This window comes from Balaenoptera borealis (assembly GCF_965194805.1).
Source record: "Balaenoptera borealis genome assembly, chromosome: 11".
Classification (NCBI taxonomy): Eukaryota; Metazoa; Chordata; class Mammalia; order Artiodactyla; family Balaenopteridae; genus Balaenoptera; species Balaenoptera borealis.
This window is the reverse complement of record NC_138868.1, coordinates 67,788,037-67,810,968: the sequence shown is the minus strand read 5'-3', so window position 1 is coordinate 67,810,968 and position 22,932 is coordinate 67,788,037. Positions and strand designations below refer to the sequence as shown.

At 36.0% G+C, this 22,932-nt stretch overlaps 1 protein-coding gene and 1 pseudogene across 2 annotated transcripts in view; one reads left to right on the top strand and one right to left on the bottom strand.

Moving 5' to 3' along the window:
• LOC309605104 (N-acetylated-alpha-linked acidic dipeptidase 2) overlaps positions 1-22,932 on the bottom strand; it is a 120,499-nt gene that overhangs the window by 23,881 nt on the left and 73,686 nt on the right. The window contains exons 12-23 of the mRNA XM_082340451.1: positions 22,648-22,741; positions 21,405-21,503; positions 16,575-16,660; positions 16,180-16,299; positions 15,993-16,075; positions 13,409-13,472; positions 12,397-12,464; positions 9,286-9,377; positions 7,289-7,379; positions 5,449-5,713; positions 3,557-3,638; positions 2,270-2,362 (exon numbers count right to left, since the gene is read on the bottom strand). Of these exons, the coding sequence (XP_082196577.1) occupies positions 2,270-2,362; positions 3,557-3,638; positions 5,449-5,713; positions 7,289-7,379; positions 9,286-9,377; positions 12,397-12,464; positions 13,409-13,472; positions 15,993-16,075; positions 16,180-16,299; positions 16,575-16,660; positions 21,405-21,503; positions 22,648-22,741 (1,237 nt within the window). The remainder of the gene's footprint in view (positions 1-2,269; positions 2,363-3,556; positions 3,639-5,448; positions 5,714-7,288; positions 7,380-9,285; positions 9,378-12,396; positions 12,465-13,408; positions 13,473-15,992; positions 16,076-16,179; positions 16,300-16,574; positions 16,661-21,404; positions 21,504-22,647; positions 22,742-22,932) is intronic.
• LOC309605129 (mitochondrial import receptor subunit TOM6 homolog pseudogene) lies at positions 16,673-21,398 on the top strand (annotated as a pseudogene). The gene has a single exon. The product of its transcript is annotated as a mitochondrial import receptor subunit TOM6 homolog pseudogene (transcript).

Genomic DNA, 22,932 nt, shown 5'->3' with positions numbered 1-22,932 from the left:
AAAACTCAATAAGGACTAAAATAATTACACATGAAAGCCATACAGTGGAACACTATGCAGCAGATGAGAAGAGCTAAAATTATATATACTGGGCTTCCCTGGTGGCGCAGTGGTTAAGAATCCGCCTGCCAATGCAGGGGACACGGGTTTGAGCCCTGGTGCGGGAAGATCCCACATGCTGTGGAGCAACTAAGCCCGTGCACCACAACTACTGAGCCTGCACTCTAGAGTCCATGAGCCACAACTACTGAGCCCGTGAGCCACAGCTACTGAAGCCGGCACGCCTAGAGCCTGTGCTCCACAACAAACCCACTCACCGCAACAAAGAGTAGCCCCTGCTAGCTGCAACTAGAGAAAAGCCCGTGTGCAGCAACGAAGACCCAACACAGCCAAAAGAATAAATAAGTAAAAAATAAAGTTATATATATTGACATAGATCTCTAAGATAAATTTTTACCAAAAGCAGTTGCAAAGTGATATATGGCCCCATTTATGTAAACAGAAATGAATAAATAATAAATAACTATACATGTGTACATAACTGCATTCAAAATTTAACATCAAACTCATCACTTATTTTCCCTGAAGGAAATAATAGAAATGTCCGGGTGTTAGCACTGTCCCTTTTTATTCTATATAATTGTACAGAGCCTGAATTTGAAAAAGAGATGTTTTGCTTATAAATCATATAAATTGAAAAATAAGGACTTCCCTGGTGGTCCAGTGGTTAAGAATCCATCTTCCAATGCAGGGGACGCCGGTTCGATCCCTGGTCGGGGAACTAAGATCCCACATGCCGCAGGGCAACCAAGCCCGTGCCTCAACTACTGAGCCTGTGGGCCACAACTACAGAGCCCATGAGCTCTGCAGCCCATGCGCCACAAGTAGAGAGAAGCCGACACACTGCAACAAAGAGCCTGTGCACTGCAACAAAAGATCCCACGTGCTGCAACTAAGACCCAATGCATCCAAAAAAATAATTTTTTTAAAAAACCTTTAAAAAATAAAAAAATAAATATATAAAGATGGACTAATGATAGGCAAGAGAGGATTAACGTGTAGATTGGCTTTCAACCTTTGATTTGATTTATGTAAATACTTAACTGATGGCTGCTATTTCATTTGTATTGATAAACATTTATCTTTGCATTATGTAAGCTATTATAAAAATAGCAGCCATTTACTGAGTATACCCCTCTCTGAGCTAAATCTTCTGCATGCCTTAAATCTACAAACCTATGGGGTAAAAGCACTGTAATCTCCATCTACAGCTGAGGAACCTGAGTCTTAGAGAAGTAAATGTGCCCAGGTCACGCTTAGTATTTGGCAGAGCTGGGCTCTAAATGCCTGGGCTTGTAATCAGTTAAATTATTACTAATATTTATAAGAAAAGTAACATAGAAATATCTTTTGTATATGTCATTTGATGATAAACAGCCTTGTAAAATAGCAATTATCACCATCCTATTTCAGATGAGCCAACCCTAGATATGACTTGCTCTAAGTCACACATGTGCAAGTGAACTAGAACACAGATTTTCTGTCTCTAAATGCTAGGACCTTTCTAATTTTTACCAAGAAACCATGGCTTAAAATGTACCTCAAAAAACTGGAGGCTATCCAAAAGCAGCCAAGATACTGAAAGAAAACCTGAAATAGAGATTAAAAAAAAAAAAAAACGATATTTCTTTAGGGGAAACTATGGCATCCATCTTCAAAAACCTGAAATGTTATATGGAAATAGATCTAGAGTAATTCTTTTTGACTTTGGAGAGCAGAACAGGGTCAGAGGGAGAAAATTACAGGGAAATATATCTTTATGAAGAAAACTTTCTATTAAGTAGACCTTTCCTAAAACAGAACGAACTTCCTCATGTGGTAGTAAGCTTCCATTCACTGGAAGATTCAAACAGTGGCTGGATAACTACTTTTCTGAGATCCTACAGAAAAGATTCATGTAGAAAATTGAACTACATGAGCTCTAAGATCCCCTTTAAGATTCTGTGTCTTTTCGATTTTGTTACAAGAGTTCTTTTTCAACTATCATCTGCCATTTACATCTGCAGCAAAGCAATACACAATATGAAATTAACTTTTCTGATAGTACAAATTATACTGTTATGCATGATCTCACCCATATTTCCTTCAGTATACATATCCACTTTCCACTTGTCTGATAGCAGGAGTGTGAAGCAGACCTTGGGTATGCTGGTTTTGGTCACAGTGACATATTTGGTGTCCTTTAGTGGAACAGCTGTTGCCTCCTTACCTATAGAATGGCCTCCCTGGTAAACCAAGGGGATCGATGAATGCTCTTTCCAGGAACATCAGTTGGTCATTCATAATTCTCACTGCAGTGGGGCTTTGAGAATAAGAAATAGATAATTAAAACCCTTACCATGCAACCACATTTTAAAATATTAAATAAGGATAAGGCATGAGGAAATAACCTTCTAAACTCATAAATTTTTTTAAAGAAAATGCATATAAAACACACAGTAAGGCTCATATGGTAAGCTACGTATAACAGCAGGGGCATCTTTCTATTATTTATAATAAGCAGAGAGACTGATTGGGAAATGGTTTGTTTTGTTTTTCAAGATCACAGACCAGAAAGAAGTGAAAGACATTTTTAATTCTTTGTAGGAGGAGAGCCAGGCCTCCTGCAAAGGTAGGCAGGGTGGACTGCCAAGTTGTTCTTGATAAACCAGTTAATTCTACTGTGGAAGAAAGGAGCAGAGTAAAGGCTAAACAAGACAGAATGAAGGGAAGTTGCAGGAGTCTGCAAGGAGGGAGACAGCTGCTCCTAGTGGGCAGGGAGTCCCCTCCACACTTGGAATCTGCCAGCTCTCTTTTGGGGTGCTGCCTAAGTTCCCTAGGCTGTCCTACAACCCCAGGGAGAGAGAGGCCCCTCACAGTGACTGAAACAGCTTCCTGCCCAGATGGGAGGTGGCAAAGCTTATTCTGATAAATCTGAAAAAAATTAAGAAATGCGACGTGGACCGTAAGGTGGAACAAATTATGCTTGTTAAATAATGCTTTGAGTATAACTTTTAAATTATTTTTCAACCTAACAACGGCACGAGGTTAAATGAAACGCAAAAAAAAGTATTAGTAAAGAAAGAATTTCTACACCGTTCACAGGAATATTGTGACTGTAGTAAAATATGCCACAAATGCACTTAAACCCATAGAATTATGAATTACCAGAAATAGAATTCTTATCATGCAAATTCCTAAAGACATGTCTCCTTGGCCCTTGCCATGGGATGAGTTTTTAGTCTATCATTCCACAGCTATGTTCCTCAAACTTTAATGTGAATACAAACTACCTGGAGAGTCTTGTTAAAGTGCAGAACTCTATTAAAGCAGGCCTTGGATGGGGTCTGATATTCTGCCTTTGTAACAAGCTCCCAGGTGATGTTGATGTTACTGGTTGGCAGACCATAATTTGAGTAGCAATGATTCAGAGTTGAATGCTTCTGTGTGTACCCAGTTCATTCCAGTAACCAGATTGCTTTTCCAAACAGTAGGGAGCTTTACATTTGAAACTTACTTATTCAGATCAACTTGTGAAAGTCTTCTATGAAAATCTGAAGCGGACTTTGAGAAGTTTTTCACAGCAGAAAATAAGGAATCTTTTTTAAAAAATAGAAAAGTAGAAGGGAAATTAGTTAAGCATGAGTGCTTCATATTTCAAAGGTTCATTTTCCAACTCCCCCCCATTCCAGATTGCTGTGACTGAAGAGATGTTGAAACTATTTTTCCACTGAGTCTTCTTGCAGGTCCATGGAAATTATTAGAAAATATTGTAACAAAGAAATAATGTATAAAATTGAAAATGGCAAAATCGGTTCTTAAGGAAATAACAGATTTCAAGAGTTTAGGACATAAAAAAATCCTTTTAACTCAATTTATCAGAAACCCAGCATTCATTTATTTATTCATTCAATACTTAACTTATTGGGACAACTATTCATATAGGTCTAAGCACAATTTTCTAAATTTTCTTTGCTTCAGCTTCTAGATCTTAGTGCCTGCTGCTCCTCGTAACTTTCTGAAGGTTACTAATTCTTATGTAATTATGTTCCAAAGCCTTTACTGACCACCCGCTACTCATTCTCAGCACCCCTATAGTACTCTCTGTGCACCCCTTTAATAGCTTATCCCCTGCATTTTGTCTTCCCCATGAGAATTTAAGCTCTTTGAGGACAATGACTATTTCTTTTTTTTTTCATTTATTATTATTATTTTTTAATTTATTTATTTATTTTTGGCTGTGTTGGGTTTTCATTTCTGGGCAAGGGCTTTCTCTAGTTGCAGCAAGTGGGGGCCACTCTTCATTGCGGTGCACAGGCCTCTCACTATCGTGGCCTCTCTTGTTGTGGAGCACAGGCTCCAGACGCACAGGCTCAGTAGTTGTGGCTCACGGGCCTAGTGGCTCAGCGGCATGTGGGATCTTCCCGGACCAGGGCTCGAACCCGTGTCCCCTGCATTGGCAGGCAGATTCTCAACCACTGCGCCACCAGGGAAGCCCCAATGACTATTTCTTAATCTTCCTTATATCTCCCAGGAAATAACACAGCACTTGGTACACAGTAGACACTCAGTACATATTTGATAACTTTGATATATACTAAGAATATGTACTCCCAGAATAATAAAAGAAAATCGTTGCAATAAAACAGTAATAATAGCTAACGTTATGAGCACTAAGTGACAGTCACCATTGTTTCCATATACCAACCAAATGAAATCTCCACAGCAATCTTGGAAACATTTTATTTTACTATTTCACTCATAATAAAACTGACACATAGAGGGGTTAAGTAACTTTCTCAAGGTCACACAATGACTAAATATTAGAGCCAGGATTTGAACCAGGAAACTGCTTCCAGACCCAATGCTTAATGCTCCTACACTACACTACACTACATTTCACTTCTGCTTTGCAGGAGATACATGATGTGGAATAGCAACCACAAAATGGCCAGATATAAAAGGAAAGAATGCTTAAAACCATGTAAAAAGTCCTCCATGTAGAAAAACATTAATAGGTAAATGCTGTAGTAATAATGATAATAATGTAATACTACATATATGTAGTGGAAGTGGTGGCTTTCTCTACTTTCCAATCTTTGTGTAATATTGTTACATTTTAATAGTATTGTTCTTATAACAAAACATTTTTAAAGGCAGCAATATGGGGAAAATATTTACCAACCCAATGTTTGTAGCACTAACTTAGCAAAATGGATTCATCCTACAAATATCAAACTAAATCACATTCTTTAATAGGTGTTTAAAGTTTTTTTTCGATAAGTTAGGATTAAGAAATGAGGCAGGGATAAATTCTAGGATGAAATAGTATGCATGGATGACAATAGGAGGTGATATCTTAAAACTCTAACTTAATGATTATAAAATATCTGTCCAGCCATTTCTTACCAAATGATACTTGATGGTCTCTTAATTGTTGGTCATATTTCTTGGATAAACTGTAGATATCTGTTGCATAGTTTTCCAAAGTTTTTGCATAGTCTTGAATGTTGAAAGGAATGATTTTAGAGTCTGCAAGCTCATAAACCAGTGCTCCTCGTAATTGAGCTACAGCAAGCTGTTTTTTAAACGTGGGGTCATAAAAATTCTCTACCAATTCAAATGTCTCGTAAATTGTATGGTATGTTGGATAGCTGCTGTAATTATCTGTTTTCTGAAAGAAAAAAAAAAGGTGGGGGGGACCGAGTATATACAAACATTAAATATTCAAATTATAATATTTTATGGAATCATAAAATGATTGTGTTTAAAAACATAACCATACGGTACCCTGAGTTTTATCACGAGTGAAAAAAGTTAAGTCTAATTAACTAAAACCCCACCACCAAATTTTCACCAATTTAAAATTTTACCATTATTCATTTTATAACTCATATAATCTTTGTTCAAAACACTGCTTCTTGAAAATTTTCCCTATTGCTTTGCTGACAATTAAATTAAGGTGTACATACTCAAATTGCATACCAGCACAGTTTAAAATTATCTATCAACTGATTGAGAATGAAAGGTTCTGAGCAGCTAAGTATTGTTATAGCTGAAGGATTATTCAGCTGGCACTTTAACAATACAGGTTTGAACTACAGGGGTTCACTTATACATGGAATTTTTTTCAATAAATATGTACTACAGAACTACACGATCCCAAATGTAAAGCTATGTGTGGGTTTTCAACTGCTGGGAGGGTTGGCACCCCTGTTGTTTAAAGGTCAACATTTCAGCCCCTTCCCTGCCTTCCCAAACAGTATACAACCACATGCCATTTAACCTTTGTTACAAAATTAAGGGTTACCATTATAAACATAAATTATTACAGGGTGGTACTCCACATAAATATTTTTTACTTCTTAGGTCTGCCTTTCCTAACTTTAGTTTTTACCTATCTGCTACTTTGCCATAAAGCTATCATTCTTATTGCTTTTAATATAACTAAAAGGCATCCCTGTATCAGTCTCTCTCCCTCTATCTGATATTCTGCTTTTAATCTGCATTGTCTTAGAAACTAGATAACTTTGTTCAGAATGATGACAGTATAAAAGTGAACAGGCTTTGACAGAGGTAAAGCGCATCTCTTATGTATGAAGTGTAATGAGTATTAGTATACAGATTTATGCATTTATTATGGGTTATTCTGAAGCTGTTTTTGCTTACTTCTCTGTTAGCTGTATTCTGGATAGTCAAATTTGCAAGGGATATGTATTCTAGACAAGCAAGATGTTGGCATACTGCAATTATGATTAGAAAATGACTAAAATCTGTGACAAATCTGAGTTTACTGATGTAATCTTCAGTTTGGTTTATGACATAATTTATAACAGACAAACAAACACGGTATAGGTTCGAAACCCGTGTACTCACATATCATCAATGTGTTTGAGTGGCAATGGTGCAAAGCAGGCAATGCAGAGCAGAAAAGAAGAATTCGATTTTCCAACAAAGCCCCCATCGGGAAAAGGATGCAAACCTCTTGGTAGTGATAACCAGCTAAGTACCTGGCATTACTCTATCAACTACCACTTCGCTCAATAACCCTGGCAGTGAACATTCACAAAATAGCTCAAATTATTTCCTAGTCCATCTACGAAGGGACCTGCAGGCTATCTCTATCCCTGCAATTCTTCCCAGGCCACATGTCCACTCGGTGCCTGGTGCCCAACAACTAAATGACAGAATTCCTAACAAAGAGAATGTGGATGAAGTGCTATGTATCCAAAATAATAAAATGGCTTACTCTATTCTTAGTGTACCGGACTCTTCCTGAAGCAATTCCAAGTCTCTGAAAATAAGCTTCAAAATCACTTCCAGATCCCAGCTTGTTGATTCTAAATGTAAAATATGATACACATACACACACACACGAAGAAATAAATGCATAAATAAATAATATAAAATTAAATAGATGGCACCATGAATCCTGTCCTAAGAACTGCAAGGAATTGTATGGCACATTTATAAAAATTAAGAAAAGGTATACCACCCTCAAAACACTTTCCTATCACACCTATTTATATGTGTGATAAACCTATAAATCTGAACTGATTAAAACCAGAGTCGGGCAGTGACACTAAATATGGCAGCCTGGTAACTATGATATCTTCCGTATCTTCAGCATTTATGGTATTTGTTTTGAGGGAAAAACAAATAAGATACGGTCTCTGCCCTCAGAGAACTATAGTAAGAAAACTGCCATGAGAAAGTCTACATTTAAGATCATGAAGACTCTAAAAGTGCCTTAGTTTATTTCAGAAATAAATCTAATTATAATATATTGCTTTGCATATAATTAAGAAGCCACTACATACATACATATATATAAATAATATATAAATATATACATATAAAATGTAATGACAGGATTTCCCTTGTGGCGCAGTGGTTAAGAATCCGCCTGCCAATGCAGGGGACACGAGTTAGAGCCCTGGTCCGGGAAGATCCCACATGCCGCTCAGCAACTAAGCCCGTGTGCCATAACTACTGAGACTGTGCTTTAGAGCCCACGAGCCACAACTACCGAGGCCTTGTGCCACAACTACTGAAGCCCTCACGCCTAGAGCCCGTGCTCTGCAACAAGAGAAGCCACCGCAATGAGAAGCCCGTGCACCGCAACCAAGAGTAGACCCCGCTCGCCTCAACTCGAGAAAGCCTCTGTGCAGCAATGAAGACCCAATGCAGCCAAAAATAAATAAATAAATAAAAACTTAAAAAAAAAAAAAGTAATGTCATGAAGATTTTCATTCAAAAATAAGTCAGTAAAACAGAATATAAAATTACATATGCATTAAGAACCTAACTATATACTTCTAAACTATTAGAATGTTTTTGAGATTGAGACCTTGGGATGTTTTTTAAATCTTTTTTTCTACTCTAGTGTTTTTTTGAATAAGCATTTAAAACATAATGGAAGGACTTCCCAGGTGGTCCAGTGGTTAAGAATCTGCCTTCCAATGCAGGGGATGTGGGTTCCTTCCCTGGTCGGGGAACTAAGATCCCACATGCTGCGGAGCAACTAAGTCCATGCGCCGCAACTACTGAGCATGCGAGCCACAACTAGAGAGCTCGCATGCCACAACTACAGAGCCCACCTGCTCTGGAGCTTGCGTGCCACAACTAGAGAGAGAAGCCTGCGTGCCGCAACGAAAGATCCCACGTGCCACATCTAAGACCCAATGCAGCCAAAAATAAAATAAAAAAATAAATAAATAAATATTTTTTAAAATATTCCTGTAATTAAAAAAAAACATAATGGAGATACATTTAAACTTTCACAAGACTTATTTGCAATATGGAATGAAGCTATAAATTGCTCCCACCAGCTGGTTTTAGAAATAGTATAGGAGTAGAAAACAAATATAAACATAAAATAAATACAAGAAAGCTGCTACTGTATAAATGAGAAGTAAAAGTTAATTCTTACATAAAATCTAAACTAATTAAAGGTAAAGACATAACTTGGTAGTTACTGATAATGCACCTTAATAAATTTAGAAAGAAATAATCCATCATTTGTTTTTTTACTTCACTTGAATTGTATTTATTAATGTACTTAATACATATCTGAATGTAATTTTATGCAAGAATGCAAAATAATGGCTAATAATTTTTTACTAAAAATTTGCAAAAATACTCTCAAATTGTTGCGACATCTGAGAATTGCCTGTCTGGAGATACAAGGGGCAAAGGGGAACTCAACTGACCCTGTGGTAGAAAACGTACATACAAGTAATTTACCTAGGCAAAGTTTTATTTTCAGATGAAGGGTCCTTTTCTAACCAGCTTTCATAAAGAGATTTATTCTCAAAACCATCATCCGGGCTGGAGATCTGGAAAGATAAATCAAATATCAGGAATAAGAGGTAGAACAACTAAATTTACGCCAATATAAAACCACATGTTAGTTAATATCAACTTCTATGTTTATCTACGTGAACATTTGTGTATCATATTCTTTACAGAGAAATATGTTTATGCAAATTGCACGAAAAAAATCCAGCCCAAATTCTCGTTCATTTATAATTCCCACTTATTTGTAATTTTGCCATGTCCTTAGGAAAAAATTTCTTGCTTATACTGGTAAACTTTTTAATAGCATTTCAGATTTTTAACAAGTGTCATCACTTCAATGTTGGGCAGCTTAGATTTCTTTCAGTGGGAAGTCACTGGGAGAAAACTTTATATATATAATATTTACTTTAGTAAATTGCTTTTGTCCAAGATGACCTACAGTGAGGCCTTAGGGCAGGAGACAGACATTAAGAAGCTGAGCTTGAAATTGTCAATATGAGTCCTGGTTTTGTAGGGCAGGTGGGGTGAGGAGGAACTGTTATTTTAGAAAGTCTGTGTTTAAACAACGTTGGAATTTGATGGGTTTTAAAAAAACTACATAACCTCAGGTTTCTAGTTGGGAATTTTAAGAACTTATGTATATACATAAACATTTTTTATTACCCTCATTAAACACATACTTACAAACTTATACTTTCCTTTTCTTTCTCCACTCTAAGAAAAGCAGAAGCATGTGGTGGGAAAAAAATCATCATACATATTGGCTGCATTTTATTTGTTTGTTGGTTTACAGCTCTGCTTTGTTCAAAAATGGACCAAAGACAGACCCTACTTATGAAACGCTGAAAGCATTAAAACCTTTGGTGTATTGCTTCCTTTCTTTAAACCCTAGTTTCCCACATGTGGAAATGGGGATAATGGTGCCCATCTTAATCCAAACAATATCTTCTCTGATATCTTCTCAGGCCTTTATACAGAGTTGGTTATTCCCTCATCATAGCATACGAGGTCCTCAGCTTAAAAACAGTCTCGGCACCCCACAGAGACATCCCCTCCCCACCAGCTTGTGGGAGCTTCAGGGATGTTCTGCTCATTTCCAGCCAAATGACTGGGTTCTACTCTGTACTCTGCTTCTGCCAATTTGCAACAGCTGAGATCCTGCTCCAATTCCTACAAACTGCTTGAACTGAATTCCCTGCAAAATCCTCTTCATTTCCCGGAATCATACCATCCAGGTCTAGCACCAACCAGAACTGTGTCCCTATGGCCTGTACAGCTAAGATCAGAATTTTCTGTTTCAGCTATATGCTCTGTCATAATTGCTGGTTCTCCGCCATTATTTCAACACCTTGTCCATTTCCTGCTTCTATCAGGCAGGTAGGTTCCCTTCTCTCTAAGCTCAGCCCTCTCCACCACACTCCCCAGCATGGTTTGACCATGCCAACACACACTAGGGGTTGATAAAATTGTAATAAACAGTTTAGGAGGATAAAAGTCTCCTTTTTCTACTGGGTTTTTGTATGGCCACAGATAAGCATCTGCCTTTGTACAAAGGGGGGATAGAATGAAACTTCTGCTTATTGGCCCTGAAATTATTATAATCCCTCACATCAAAGGCAGGAGCCACCTCTGTAGGACAGAACATGAATGCATATCCTGAGAAGGGTTCTCCCAATAAAGACTGTCTTTACAACTTGCTTTCAGATGAGATGTTTTTATGGGACATTCCAATGAAAGGATCAAGGACATAAGCTACCCAATACAGTGAGAGAGTTGTGATGGGAATAATGAGAGGATTCTCATTTGGGAGAATAAGATGTTAAAGACACTAACAGTGAAAAGGAGAGGGCAAGATTAAGGAAGATTGGGAAATAGTACCTACAGAAAAGTGATACCTACTTCACATTGTCATCTACGTGATACCTACTTGAAAGAAATACGTCTATAGTTAAATCCTATAACAAGTAATTATTTAATGATGTACACAGATATTTAATGAATAGATTACATAATTTTTAGAGATTCAGAGTACCTTAGGGTTTTCAGAGTATTTTATATATCAATAAGTAATATTTATAAAATTCCTGTGTGCTAAGTAAGCATGTGGAATTATTTCCATTTTGCTTTTAGATTTACTACAGCTTAACCTATTCACTACACTGATACAGAGTAATCTTTCTAAATGAATAAATATGATAATGTACAACCTTGTTAAAGATTCTTGAATTTCTCCATCACCAAATTTCTGAACCCCTTGACCTATTTGTCATGCCCCATTTTGTACCAGCCTTTCACCAACACTTTATGCTTAGGTCACACTAAGTTACCTACAGGTCAAGAAATATGTTCTTTCATACCTCCACATCTTTTTTAGGTACTGCATCCTCTGTTGAGAAAGCGTCTCCCTTACCTTCACATCCCTCCATATTACAGCCCAACCATTAATTCTTCAGGAAACATCCTCTAATGTTTTCCCACTTCCCCAGCTGCCCCAGGATTTTAGCTTCTCTGTTCCACAATTGTTCTCCATTGTATATAGTATCCAATATTCTAGTGAAATATATATAGTTCCCCGTTTATAGGTCTGTATCCTCTCTAGATTACAAAGTATTTGGATTCAGTAATGTTTTCCTTTTATCATTGCTGCTGCTAGAATTCATTTTATAGGGCCTGATACATAGTAACCACGTAATGAACACTTGTTGAATGAACGAATGAATGAGTAGCCAAGGCAATCTTTGAAACAAAGGCTTTTCCATTCCAGCTCAGCGTTCTTTCTGTTATATAAAAATGCCTATGCCAGACGAAATGATAGACCCCATACTTTATGACAAATGTATACAATTATTAAGAACTATTATTAGGACAGAAACTAGCACTACTATTTTCATAGTTATGTCACATAAGTAAATATTATATTAAAGATTTTGTTCTGCTTAGTTATATCAATACAATCAGCTATGTGTCTCCAGTTTAAAAATAAGTATCACTAATTTAGAAAACAAGTTATTCACTTACTATTCATCAGAAAACATTAAGACAGAACTACTTATATACCTCTTTTGTCAGTTTATACACCAATTGGTAAAGAAGGGGTGTACAGTCAACTCTGAGAGTATAATTGCCTGAAAAATAAATAAGACACACAGAGTATTTTAATACTTCCAAATGAAACTCCAATCTATTTAATTCTAACTTTATTTTCTAATTATAAACAAGATATAATAAACTTCAAATTGAAGGCATCATTCCCAGAGAATTAAAAATAGGGTGGAAATAATTCTTCAGGGGTGAGAGAGGCTGCGGTACACACTTAGGACATTGGAGGGCATAGGTGGACTTTGCTGCTAAGGCAGCAGCTCTCATCCTTCAGTAAGGCAGTATCACTTAGGGAGACTTTAGCAAAGGAAGTGATAAGGCCACCGTATTCTTTCTTCATTCATTCAATTCAGCCTTTTTTTCTTTTTTCCCTGGCTGCACCGCTCGGCTTGCAGAATCCTAGTTCCCCGACCAGGGATACAACCCGGGTCCACGTCAGTGAAAGCACTGAGTCCTAACCACTGGACGGCCAGGGATTTCCCTCATTCATTCAATTCAATAGTATATATCAAGACATTAGACTACAGCATGTCAGTAGCTAGTAAGTGTGCTTTGACATTTATCTAGAAATAATAATACAGTGAAAGCCTATAGATATTAATGTCACATGTCAGGGTCAAAAGGTAGTCTGTAGTTTGTACTCACTTCAAATTTGCTCCAGTACATACAGGAAGTATTTCTGTATGAAATATTCTGTAGACCAATCCTTTTACTATCTCCACATGAAGAATGTAATTAAATACTAGAGTTTTAACTAGTAATCCAAGATAGGCAAATGGTGAATATACTAAAGAAATTAGGATCAATAGCTTAGTTATGAATCATATTGATTTTCTCTCTGGTAAAAATGGAAAATGGAGGTATTATCGAGGTGTCTCATAGGAGAGGATAATCTTAGAAAGTTTACAAGCTGAATTTACAGACTTAAATGATGGTATACTATTTAATAACAACCCAAAATAAAATTTACCTTCTATAGATGAATCTGAGTTGATATAAGCAACGCTTCTCTCCTGAAGTGATTTTACATTCTCCTATAGTTGAAGCAAAAGTTGTTACTTAACTCACAGCATTTACAATTGTGAGAATGTAAAAAAAATAATTTAGTATAAGAGTGGTCTACAAATACCTTTATAAATCAAATACCTATGCCTTTGACAATAATTTCTGAGAAATTATCTGATTGGTTGACAACATTAATTCAGTTAAAACAAGTAAGAAAAATATTATGAGGCTGTAGCTACTGTTTATAGCAATAGCAGTGAGCCCTGAGGCAACAGCATTTTGAAAACGTGGTTCCTTGATCCCCTGCAGCAGAATATGAAGGGTAAACCTCACGGAATCTCAGCCCCACCCCAGATCTACTGAATAAGAATTGCTCAAAGTAAGGCCTGGAAATCTATAATTTTTAAAAGGTATCCCTGGCAATCCTTACATACATTAAAGTGTGAGATCCACTGAAATTGGACACCCATGTAAATTTATCATTTTAAAAGTGAGTAGTTGGAAATTTCCATTTATCTAAATATTTTTTTAAAAAAGATATGATGAAGAAAAAGAACAAAAAAGCAGGAGAATAGAGAAAAAACAAGAGGGAAAGAAGGATGGGCAATAAAAAAAGATGTACTCTCTTTCTCTGATTCACACACACACACACACACACACATCCAAGAAAAATAAAGCAGAGAAAAACTAATGTCATCACACTCAGATGAGAATATGCTGAGAGACCACTTTACTTCTCTTTCCCTCTAGCTTTGTACCTTATAAGAACATGTTACAATAAAATCATTTAAAGCTGTAAGTGGTTATCACACAAATGAGGATTCTTGCCTCTACAGTTGCCCACACAGGCCAGATCACAGCTGACTCTGCTGTAGATAGAGTCACAGTTCCCATTATAACAGACTTACAGTAGAAATAAAGAAGGTTCCTTAACTATATTTAAGGAAGGTGGGACTTCCCTGGTGGCTCAGTGGTTACGAATCCGCCTGCCAATGCAGGGGACCTGGGTTCGAGCCCTGGTCCAGGAAGATCCCACATGCCGCAGAGCAACTAAGCCCGTGCGCCACAACTACTGAGCCCACGTGCCACAACTACTGAAGCCCGTGCGCCTAGAACCCGTGCTCTGCAACAAGAGAAGCCACCGCAATGAGAAGCCCACACACCGCAACAAACAGTAGCCCCTGCTCACCGCAACTAGAGGAAGCCTATGCACAGCAACGAAGACCCAGCGCAGCCAAAAATAAATAAATAAATTTATAAAAAAAAAAAAAATAAAGAAGGTAACTATGCTGCTGAATGTGATCAAGAATCTGGTAGAAAACTGGAAACAGTATTGAAACTGTCTTTTAATCCACATGTATTTAAATTAATGCAAGGCATATTATATCTTGGATTTATTTTATCTTTATTTTAAGCTGCTGAAATTATAGGAACAGAGACATGTATTTATATATACATGCATTCATAAGAAATTACATATTTCTAAAAGTAAATGACCTTAATGAAATTTGATTCATCTAAATTAACAGTCTATCCCCAAATACATATTCATAATACCAACATAATAATAAAACCTCGCAATATAAATGGAATAAAGCATAAGTGATACAAGTAACTGTATGTGTGTGATTTTACTCCCATATTTATTTATTTCATATTATTATTTTAAAGTAAAGTAAGAGGAAAGGAGTCAGAAGGAAAGCATTTAAAAACTAGACACAATGGCAAGAATTATAAGACATACTTTAAAACAATTCTATAAAATCTGGACTTATTAAAGATAAATAGAGGATGGTGGAGGGAAAGTGCTTTATGGTGCACTTGCCTTTATAAAAATGCACAAGCTTACCTTGCACATTTAAGAACTTAGAGATACTCAACAGAGAGGCTAAGGGAAGAAGATGAAAGAGGGGGCCTAGGAGAGACACTTAAAGACTAAGCATTAAGACCCAGTGAAAATAAAAATTAATCATAACTGAAGGAAAAATAAACCCTTGAAATTGTAACTCAGTTTACAAAATTATCATATTATACTCAACAATCAGGAACTTTTGTGAATGGTAAAATATACCTATGGTTACAGTTATACATGGAATCTGTAAATGTGAAATTACAATCAAAGTATAGTCACCTTAACAGAACATCTTATGTTCTCTTAGATGGAAGAACTCCAAGGAAACTTCAGAAGCTTGAAAATTAACTCCAAGTATCTGTATCAGTTTTTACATAAGTTAATTCATTTGTCAGAAACAGCCTGCTAGTTTTAACTACTTTTGGAACTTAACAGATTTTTTACAAAACAAATACAAATAGAAACTAAAATATTTTGACAATAATAAATAAATTTGTTTGTAGCCCAATAATTAAGAGGATATTCTGTTTTGCCAATCTGATATGATAGTAAAAGCAAACTCTAATTCCTAAATTCTCTTGGGTATTTATCCAAATTAAAACCATATTAGGTAATGGAACCTATCTGTGATTATCCAGAGATATGTATATTTGTTCCCTGTTGACCAAGAAAATAAGAACTTCTTTGTCTTATTTACCTCAGCCCATTCTGTGGAACCCAGAAGTCCAAATTCTTCTGCATCCCAGCTGGCAAAAATGATAGTTCTTCTTGGTCTCCAGCCTGTAATCATTGTTAACATACATAGTTAGGTACACCTGCCTAAAAACAAAGGAAAATTCAGCGAGTCACTTTTTGTCATCACCTACCAAAGAAACATTACTTACCTCTACTCATCAGTTTGCCAAAACTCTGAACAACTTCTTGCAAAACAGAAGCCCCACTGGTTGGGTCAATACCTCCAAATACCCAGGAGTCCCGATGACCTCCCAGAATAACATACCTGTCTGGGAAAAAATGTGTTCAAAAGAACTACAACTTTGAATACATTATAAAGAGTAGTAATTTATGTTTTTAAATTAAACTTCCTCTCGCTTGAGTTTCCCCATAGAAAATAATCAACATCATAAGGTAGAGTCTTCTTTTAGAATTATACTTTCTTATTCTAAATTTAGTTGTTTCACATCAGCCAGAAAAAAATCAATTGTTGATGAAAATTTATCTTCTCTTACTCTTGTAATCTTTGTAAAAATAAAATGTCTAAAATAATCCACCAACTCACCAGGTTCCACAGATCCTCTGATAGTTCCGATTACATTGTAAATCCTTGTGATTTTATTGATGTTATGAACATGCATTCTAACCTTCCTAGAATTTCAAAAGGAACAAATTACTTCACATAGAACATTATGTCTAACAGCTTTCTTCCAATGTTTTATTATGAGAAATCTCAAAAGTACAGAAAACTGTATAATAGGACAATAAATTCCCAAATACCCACCACATAAATTCAATAATTGTAATATTGTTGAATCACTTGCAAGTAAGTTGCAGACATCATGACAGGTTACTCCTGTGTACTTAAGCATGCTCCTTAAAGACAAATTTTAAAAACCAAATATCAATATTTTATATTTTTCCTCCCTCATAGCCCTACTGTTGATATTTATTTAAAGTTCAAAATATTCTATTATTAAACATGCCTTGGGTATTCATTCTAAAATTTATAAATACACGCTATACAATTACAAAAATAAGGGAGACAGCCCATTATCTATTAAAGGTCAAAGAAGCTTATTTTTAATGTGATTTATATGTATATTAATTCCTGCTATTCAGTAACATTTTCCAAGATTACTGAAAAAGTCTATCAGTACATTGTTAAAGGGCTGACTGAATGCTGCCTATAAGAAACATGATAAATTCCATTGTTAAATGGCAATTTGAGAAGCACCTGCTAAAAGGTACAAGACAACTATACGATGAAACTTTTCCAGGTCATCACTGTTGATTCTGATTTGGGCCTGCCTTTTAAATATTCATTCATCAATTATAATTAACCAAATTAGAATTCACGGGAAAGTACAAGCAAGCTCAGAAAGTCAGAAAAAAATGCCATTCACATTTTATAAATCCAAAATGACATGGGAAAATGTTGACCCTCTTTTTTCACAAAGGAACAAAAGTTTTTAATCTATGGTGGGCTTACAGGAGGTGGGCAGGGAACCTACTTAGTACTTCATTTTTGAATGGAAGAACAAACAAGTCAAATCCTGTATATTAAGTGCAAATTCTGGTTTTTCTCCCCCTAAAAGTACACTGTGCTTCTGAATGCATATGTAATTCATGCGCAGTATTCAACTAAAAGTGCCTTTGGGGGAAAACTAATCAATGGGTGTTGTCTTGCATTTTAAGACATTAAGTAAAAGATTTGTTTCTACTACTGAATGATAAAAATTAATAGCAAAAATACTCTTTAGCATGTGTTTCTAAGTATATGAACCTAAGATCTATTAGTAAGAAAGCCAGCTTCATTGATGTATGTCATTAAATGAAGAAAATTAAGTAAAGAATACTGTAACAATGAGGAATGAGGAAAAAAATCTATTTTAATCTAAACATGAAAATAAACTGGCTCTCTGCTCAGATTCTCAAAGAAGCTCATCTACACCTTTAATCCTTATATCTTTCTGGTTTTTAGTATCATTGACTCCAGGAGTACCTAAAAGAATTATCTAGAGAGGTGCTGCTATGGCTTCCAGTGGGGTCAGTGTGAACGATGTGGGCTCAGCAAATAAAGTTCCCGAAATTCTGAAATTCCGGACAACTTGGGAGATTGGCTTTGGGGCGTCTACTGCTTCACCACCAATAGGAATGACTTCCAGAGAAATTTGATCCTCAGTTTGGGACTCTTTGCTGTGGGAGTTTGGCTGGCCAGGAATTTGAGTGACAATGACCTAAAGGCACCTCAGCCAGGGGTGTAGCCATAAAAACACATAGAACCCCTGTGCTGTATCTGAACCTTCCAAACACAGGGCCTCCCATCTGTGACCATTACACGACTTGCCCTGATGGCAACTGAAGTTTGATTCAGATGGGCACCTTTCCTTCCCTGCCTTGTAATACTTCTTGTACTCTATTACAAGTTATTCATTAAGGGATGTTGCCTATAAGCTTAAATTATACATAATGGCCCATCTCTGGGAGCCCTGCTTCCCAGGTAATGAACATTAAGCTAAAATTCCTTTTTTTAAGCTCACAGGAAACAACCTGAGCAGGCCCATCAGTGAATGACAGCAGGGAGGAAGAAATGAACACATCCCCTCTGCAGGCTGACAGGAACCAGGAAATGTTTGACTTTACTCCCTCCCCTTTTAGTATGAAAGGAGCCTGAATTCTAACGCAGGCAAGATGGTTCTTTGGGGCACGCCATCTTCTCGGTCTGCTGGCTTTCCGAATAAAGTAGTTATTCCTTGCCCCAGCAACTCATCTCTCGATTATCGGCTGTTCGTACTGCGAGCAGTAGAGCTTAGACTTCGGTAACAGCCTGATTTCCTTTTCTTTGCTGAGTCCATTCAGAACACACTTCTCTGGTCAGCAGGCAGGTTTCAGCTAAAGTGTTGTCCTCTATTCCTTAAAGTTCTGTACATAGTTCCTAAGTTTCTGCAGGGGATGATCTTTGCTCTTGTCTTTGTTCTTGATCTAATCTAATGGTATTTTAACAAATATTTGAAATAGAGATTATGCACAAAGGAAAAAAAAAGAATTATCTACAGTTGACCCTTGAACAGCATGGGTTTGAACTGCATAAGTGCCCTTACACGTGGATTTTTTTCACTAAATATGCACTACAATGCTACATGATCCACAGCTGTTTGAATACACAGATGTGAAACCTCAGATATGGAGGGCTAACTGTAAAGTAATACTCAGATTTTTGACAGGCGGTGGGCTGGTGCCCCTAACCCCTGTGTTGTTTGAGGGTCACCTGTATTTGTTTGTCCTGTTATCACCTCAAACTCATCATGTTCCAAATAAACTAAACTTCAGAATGTAGGCTCCACAGGGCAGGGATTTTTGCCTGTTTTGTACACTGATGAATCCCCAGTACCCAGAATGGTACCAGGGGTATAGTAAATGCTCAGTAAATAACTGTGAATTGAGTGAATATACTCCTGTATGGAAAAACTGAGAACAACCTTAGCTCAACCATCAGAGTTACCTCTGCCTATCATTATCTTTGACTAGACTATTTTACAACTCTGTAGTGACAGAACTTAACTTGTAGTAATGTAGTAATACAAATAATTCACGCCCACTGAAATGCACAATTTCTCTAGTGAACGTTCAATTGACTTCCCTCCCCCAATGTGGAAGAAATCAGTTTTTCAGCTATTAAGCACACTCATTTCAGCATTCCTAAGGAGCTCATTTTTTGTATCATCTTTGAATTCTCCTTTGAACCAGTTTTAACTCCTTTCTGGTCCCCTTATTAACTAATGCATTAAATAAAATTTTTACACATGTTCAGTTTATATTTGTATGAGAATTATGGTTTTACTTAAAAAAAAATCCTTTATCATTTTTGGAAGTCCCACTGAGATGTACATGGGCTCTGCTTGAAGAACCAAGAATGCGCAGCTTAAAACCAGACATGTCTTCTTTTGGCTCTCAGATGTAAATCCCAAGCAGCAATAGAATTTTAACTTTGCTGAATCTCTGTATCTCTAACTTAATTTTTTTCTGTTGATTCTGTGTTTTGTTTATGTTTCTAGTTTGCTTACAGTAGGTAAATTATTCCCTATTTGTGGTAGCAATGTTTAAGAATTTAAGGTTTCATGCCTTGTCATTTGGTAATCTCTGTAAATGGATCCATAGATTATCAAGATCTCTTTTGGGTGAGAAATGACATACATAGTCTTGTTTTTAGCAATTTTTAAAAAAAATTTGTGTATCTGCCCATTTTGAGCTAAAATCAAATAGGATTTTGTGCCCATGGTGAAGGTGAACATTTTTTTGATATCTTGACCAGGTAAATGTTCTGTTTCTGAGTTTACTCTTGAACTGTGACTGAAGCTATATGTTTATTGATTTCTCTGTATGTTTCTGTTTATAAATCAGAAAGGCCTATATCTTTCATTGTGTGCCTCTAGAGAGTATTAATAATTAGACAATAAAGTCTCTTATCTTAAAAGAACTCCATTCTAATTGAGAGATAGAGATAAATAAGCACTTATATAAAAATATTTCTAAAATCCCCATAAAATAAAATTGAACTTCTAATACTTTAAAAGTTCAGAAATAAAAAAAAAAACTCTTACAGAAATTAAAAAACATTCTAAGAATACAATTTCACATTGTTAAAGTAAATTGTTAGCAAACAAGACTGATTTAATCATTTTAGCTTAATAAAAACAGCTATATTTTCTCTGATTTATCAGTGTTAAGTTTCCCTTCCTCTCTACATTTCAAGCAAATCAAAGTACTTAAAGTTCTGATCATGTCATGATGTTCTGCAACTCTGTATAAGCTGTTCTCTGCCGCTGGCATTTCCTGCCTATCTTGATACTTATTTTTTCTGTAGAATTAAGCTCAATGAACACATATTCTGTGATCACTCCTCGAAGTGCTCTCGTGGGTTAATAACAATAATAGCCAAAATGCTAAGTGTATTGAGCCTTACAGTAGTTACCTGCTTACCCATTTTAACTCATCTAACCCACCCACACAGGAAGTGATCAACAAAGGTTGGCTCCTTTCTCTCTTCTCTTTTACTCCTTCCCTCAGGTTAACCTAGTGCTTCACATGCATAGCGTTTTGACAGTTATCTGAAAAACTTAAAAAGGTTAGGTGAAGAGGGAAGTTAAAATGTTAAACCTATAACTCAAATGTAATTTTTGAGATTTACAAAACAAATGTTGTGATATCACTGTTGGAAGAAGAATTTAATACATCATTCCATAAGTAATTCTTAAGCAATATAAAATAATTATTCATTATGAAAAATGAGAAAAAGAAGATAAGCAAAATATATCTGGCAGAATATTTATCTTGACATTTTTCCATTAAACATGTAAACCTTTTCTAGGATACTAAAGTAACATAAAATTACCTGAAAGAATCATGCCCTATGAAGCCAGGCCCAATATTATAATTCACCTTAAGACTTCCCTTCCAGCTCTCATCTGGTGGAGCAGTTCCTCCCAAATAGCTGTCAAGAGAACACAAAAATGACAGAAAAATGCTGAGCATCACAATTTTCTGGAAGAAATCATAAAGTGTGATGATGAGATATTTCATTCATTCATTTAACAAGTATATATTGAGGATTTACTAAGTGCCAGGTACTGTAAAATTTCCTTGCCTTGTGGAGCTTACATTCTAGTGAGAGAGCCATAACTGAGATAACTAAGGAAAATGTTTAATATATTACTGATAAGAGCCAAGGAGAGGAATTCCCTGGCGGTCCAGTGGTTAGGACTCGGCACTTTCACTGCCTGGGCCTGGGTTCAGTCCCAGGTCGGGGAACTAAGATCCCGCAAGCCGCACAGCATGGGCAAAAAAACAAAAAGAGCTAAGGAGAAAAAAAACCAACCAAGATAGTGAGGGGAAATAGGAAGCATCAGCCTTTCTACTTCTGACTTTAATTATTTACATAGGGAAGCATTAGGTCCAAGAAATCCTGAACATGTGAAATTCATGACTGTGTTAAAGAGAAGAAATTTCTAGAAAAGCTGCTGATTACATAGTAGCCACTCACAAAGCAATTATCAAATTGTATTGGTGCATACATTAAACAAAAATAGAAGTTAGGTGATTTGAAAAGCAACACAGTTATACAATACAATAATAACAAACATTAATTGAATATCATATTATAGATGCTTTATATACATGATCTCATCTACTTCTCATAATAACTCTGTCAGGGAGAAACTATTTCTGTCTTCATTTTACAGAGAAGGAAACTGAGTCAGAGAAAGATTGAGTAACTGGTATAAGTTCACACATCTGGTAAGTGGTGGACATTACCACATTTTTAAAATGCAGGTCAAATACAAATATCAAATGAAGATCTAAGAAAATCTAACTACTTGAAAAATCTCAAATCAGTATTTTTATCTTTGGACATAGTTTTGCTTTTGAGACTTTCATTTGTAGCAAACAAAGTAATGTTTTCTTATTATTTCTTAGTCATTAAACTGACTGCTCTTCTCTTATGGAAAAAAAAGAAGATGTGGTCTGTTCTTCCTATTTTAGGAGTCATTCTGATACAAAACATATTCGTTTTAGAAGAGAAAATGGACACACTAGTGTAAAATATCTTATTCTCAAATCCAACTAGAAAACTATACCGTAATAATATTTCTGCATCATTATATCCAATGGGATGTACAGGGATTTGAGGGATTCCCACTCCTTCTTCAACATCAAGTCTGAAGGTGTACTCTGCAAAAATCAATTGCATAAGAAGAAAACGATTGAAGAATCTGAGTAAGGGGTATAAAGGAATTTCTTTTATTACTATTGCAGATTAGCTATATGTTTAAAATTATATTCAAAATTTAAAGTTCCCCAAAAGTCAATTATTGTTTTATCTAATATGGTCTATTTAATTTGACAGTAAGAAATTAAATCAT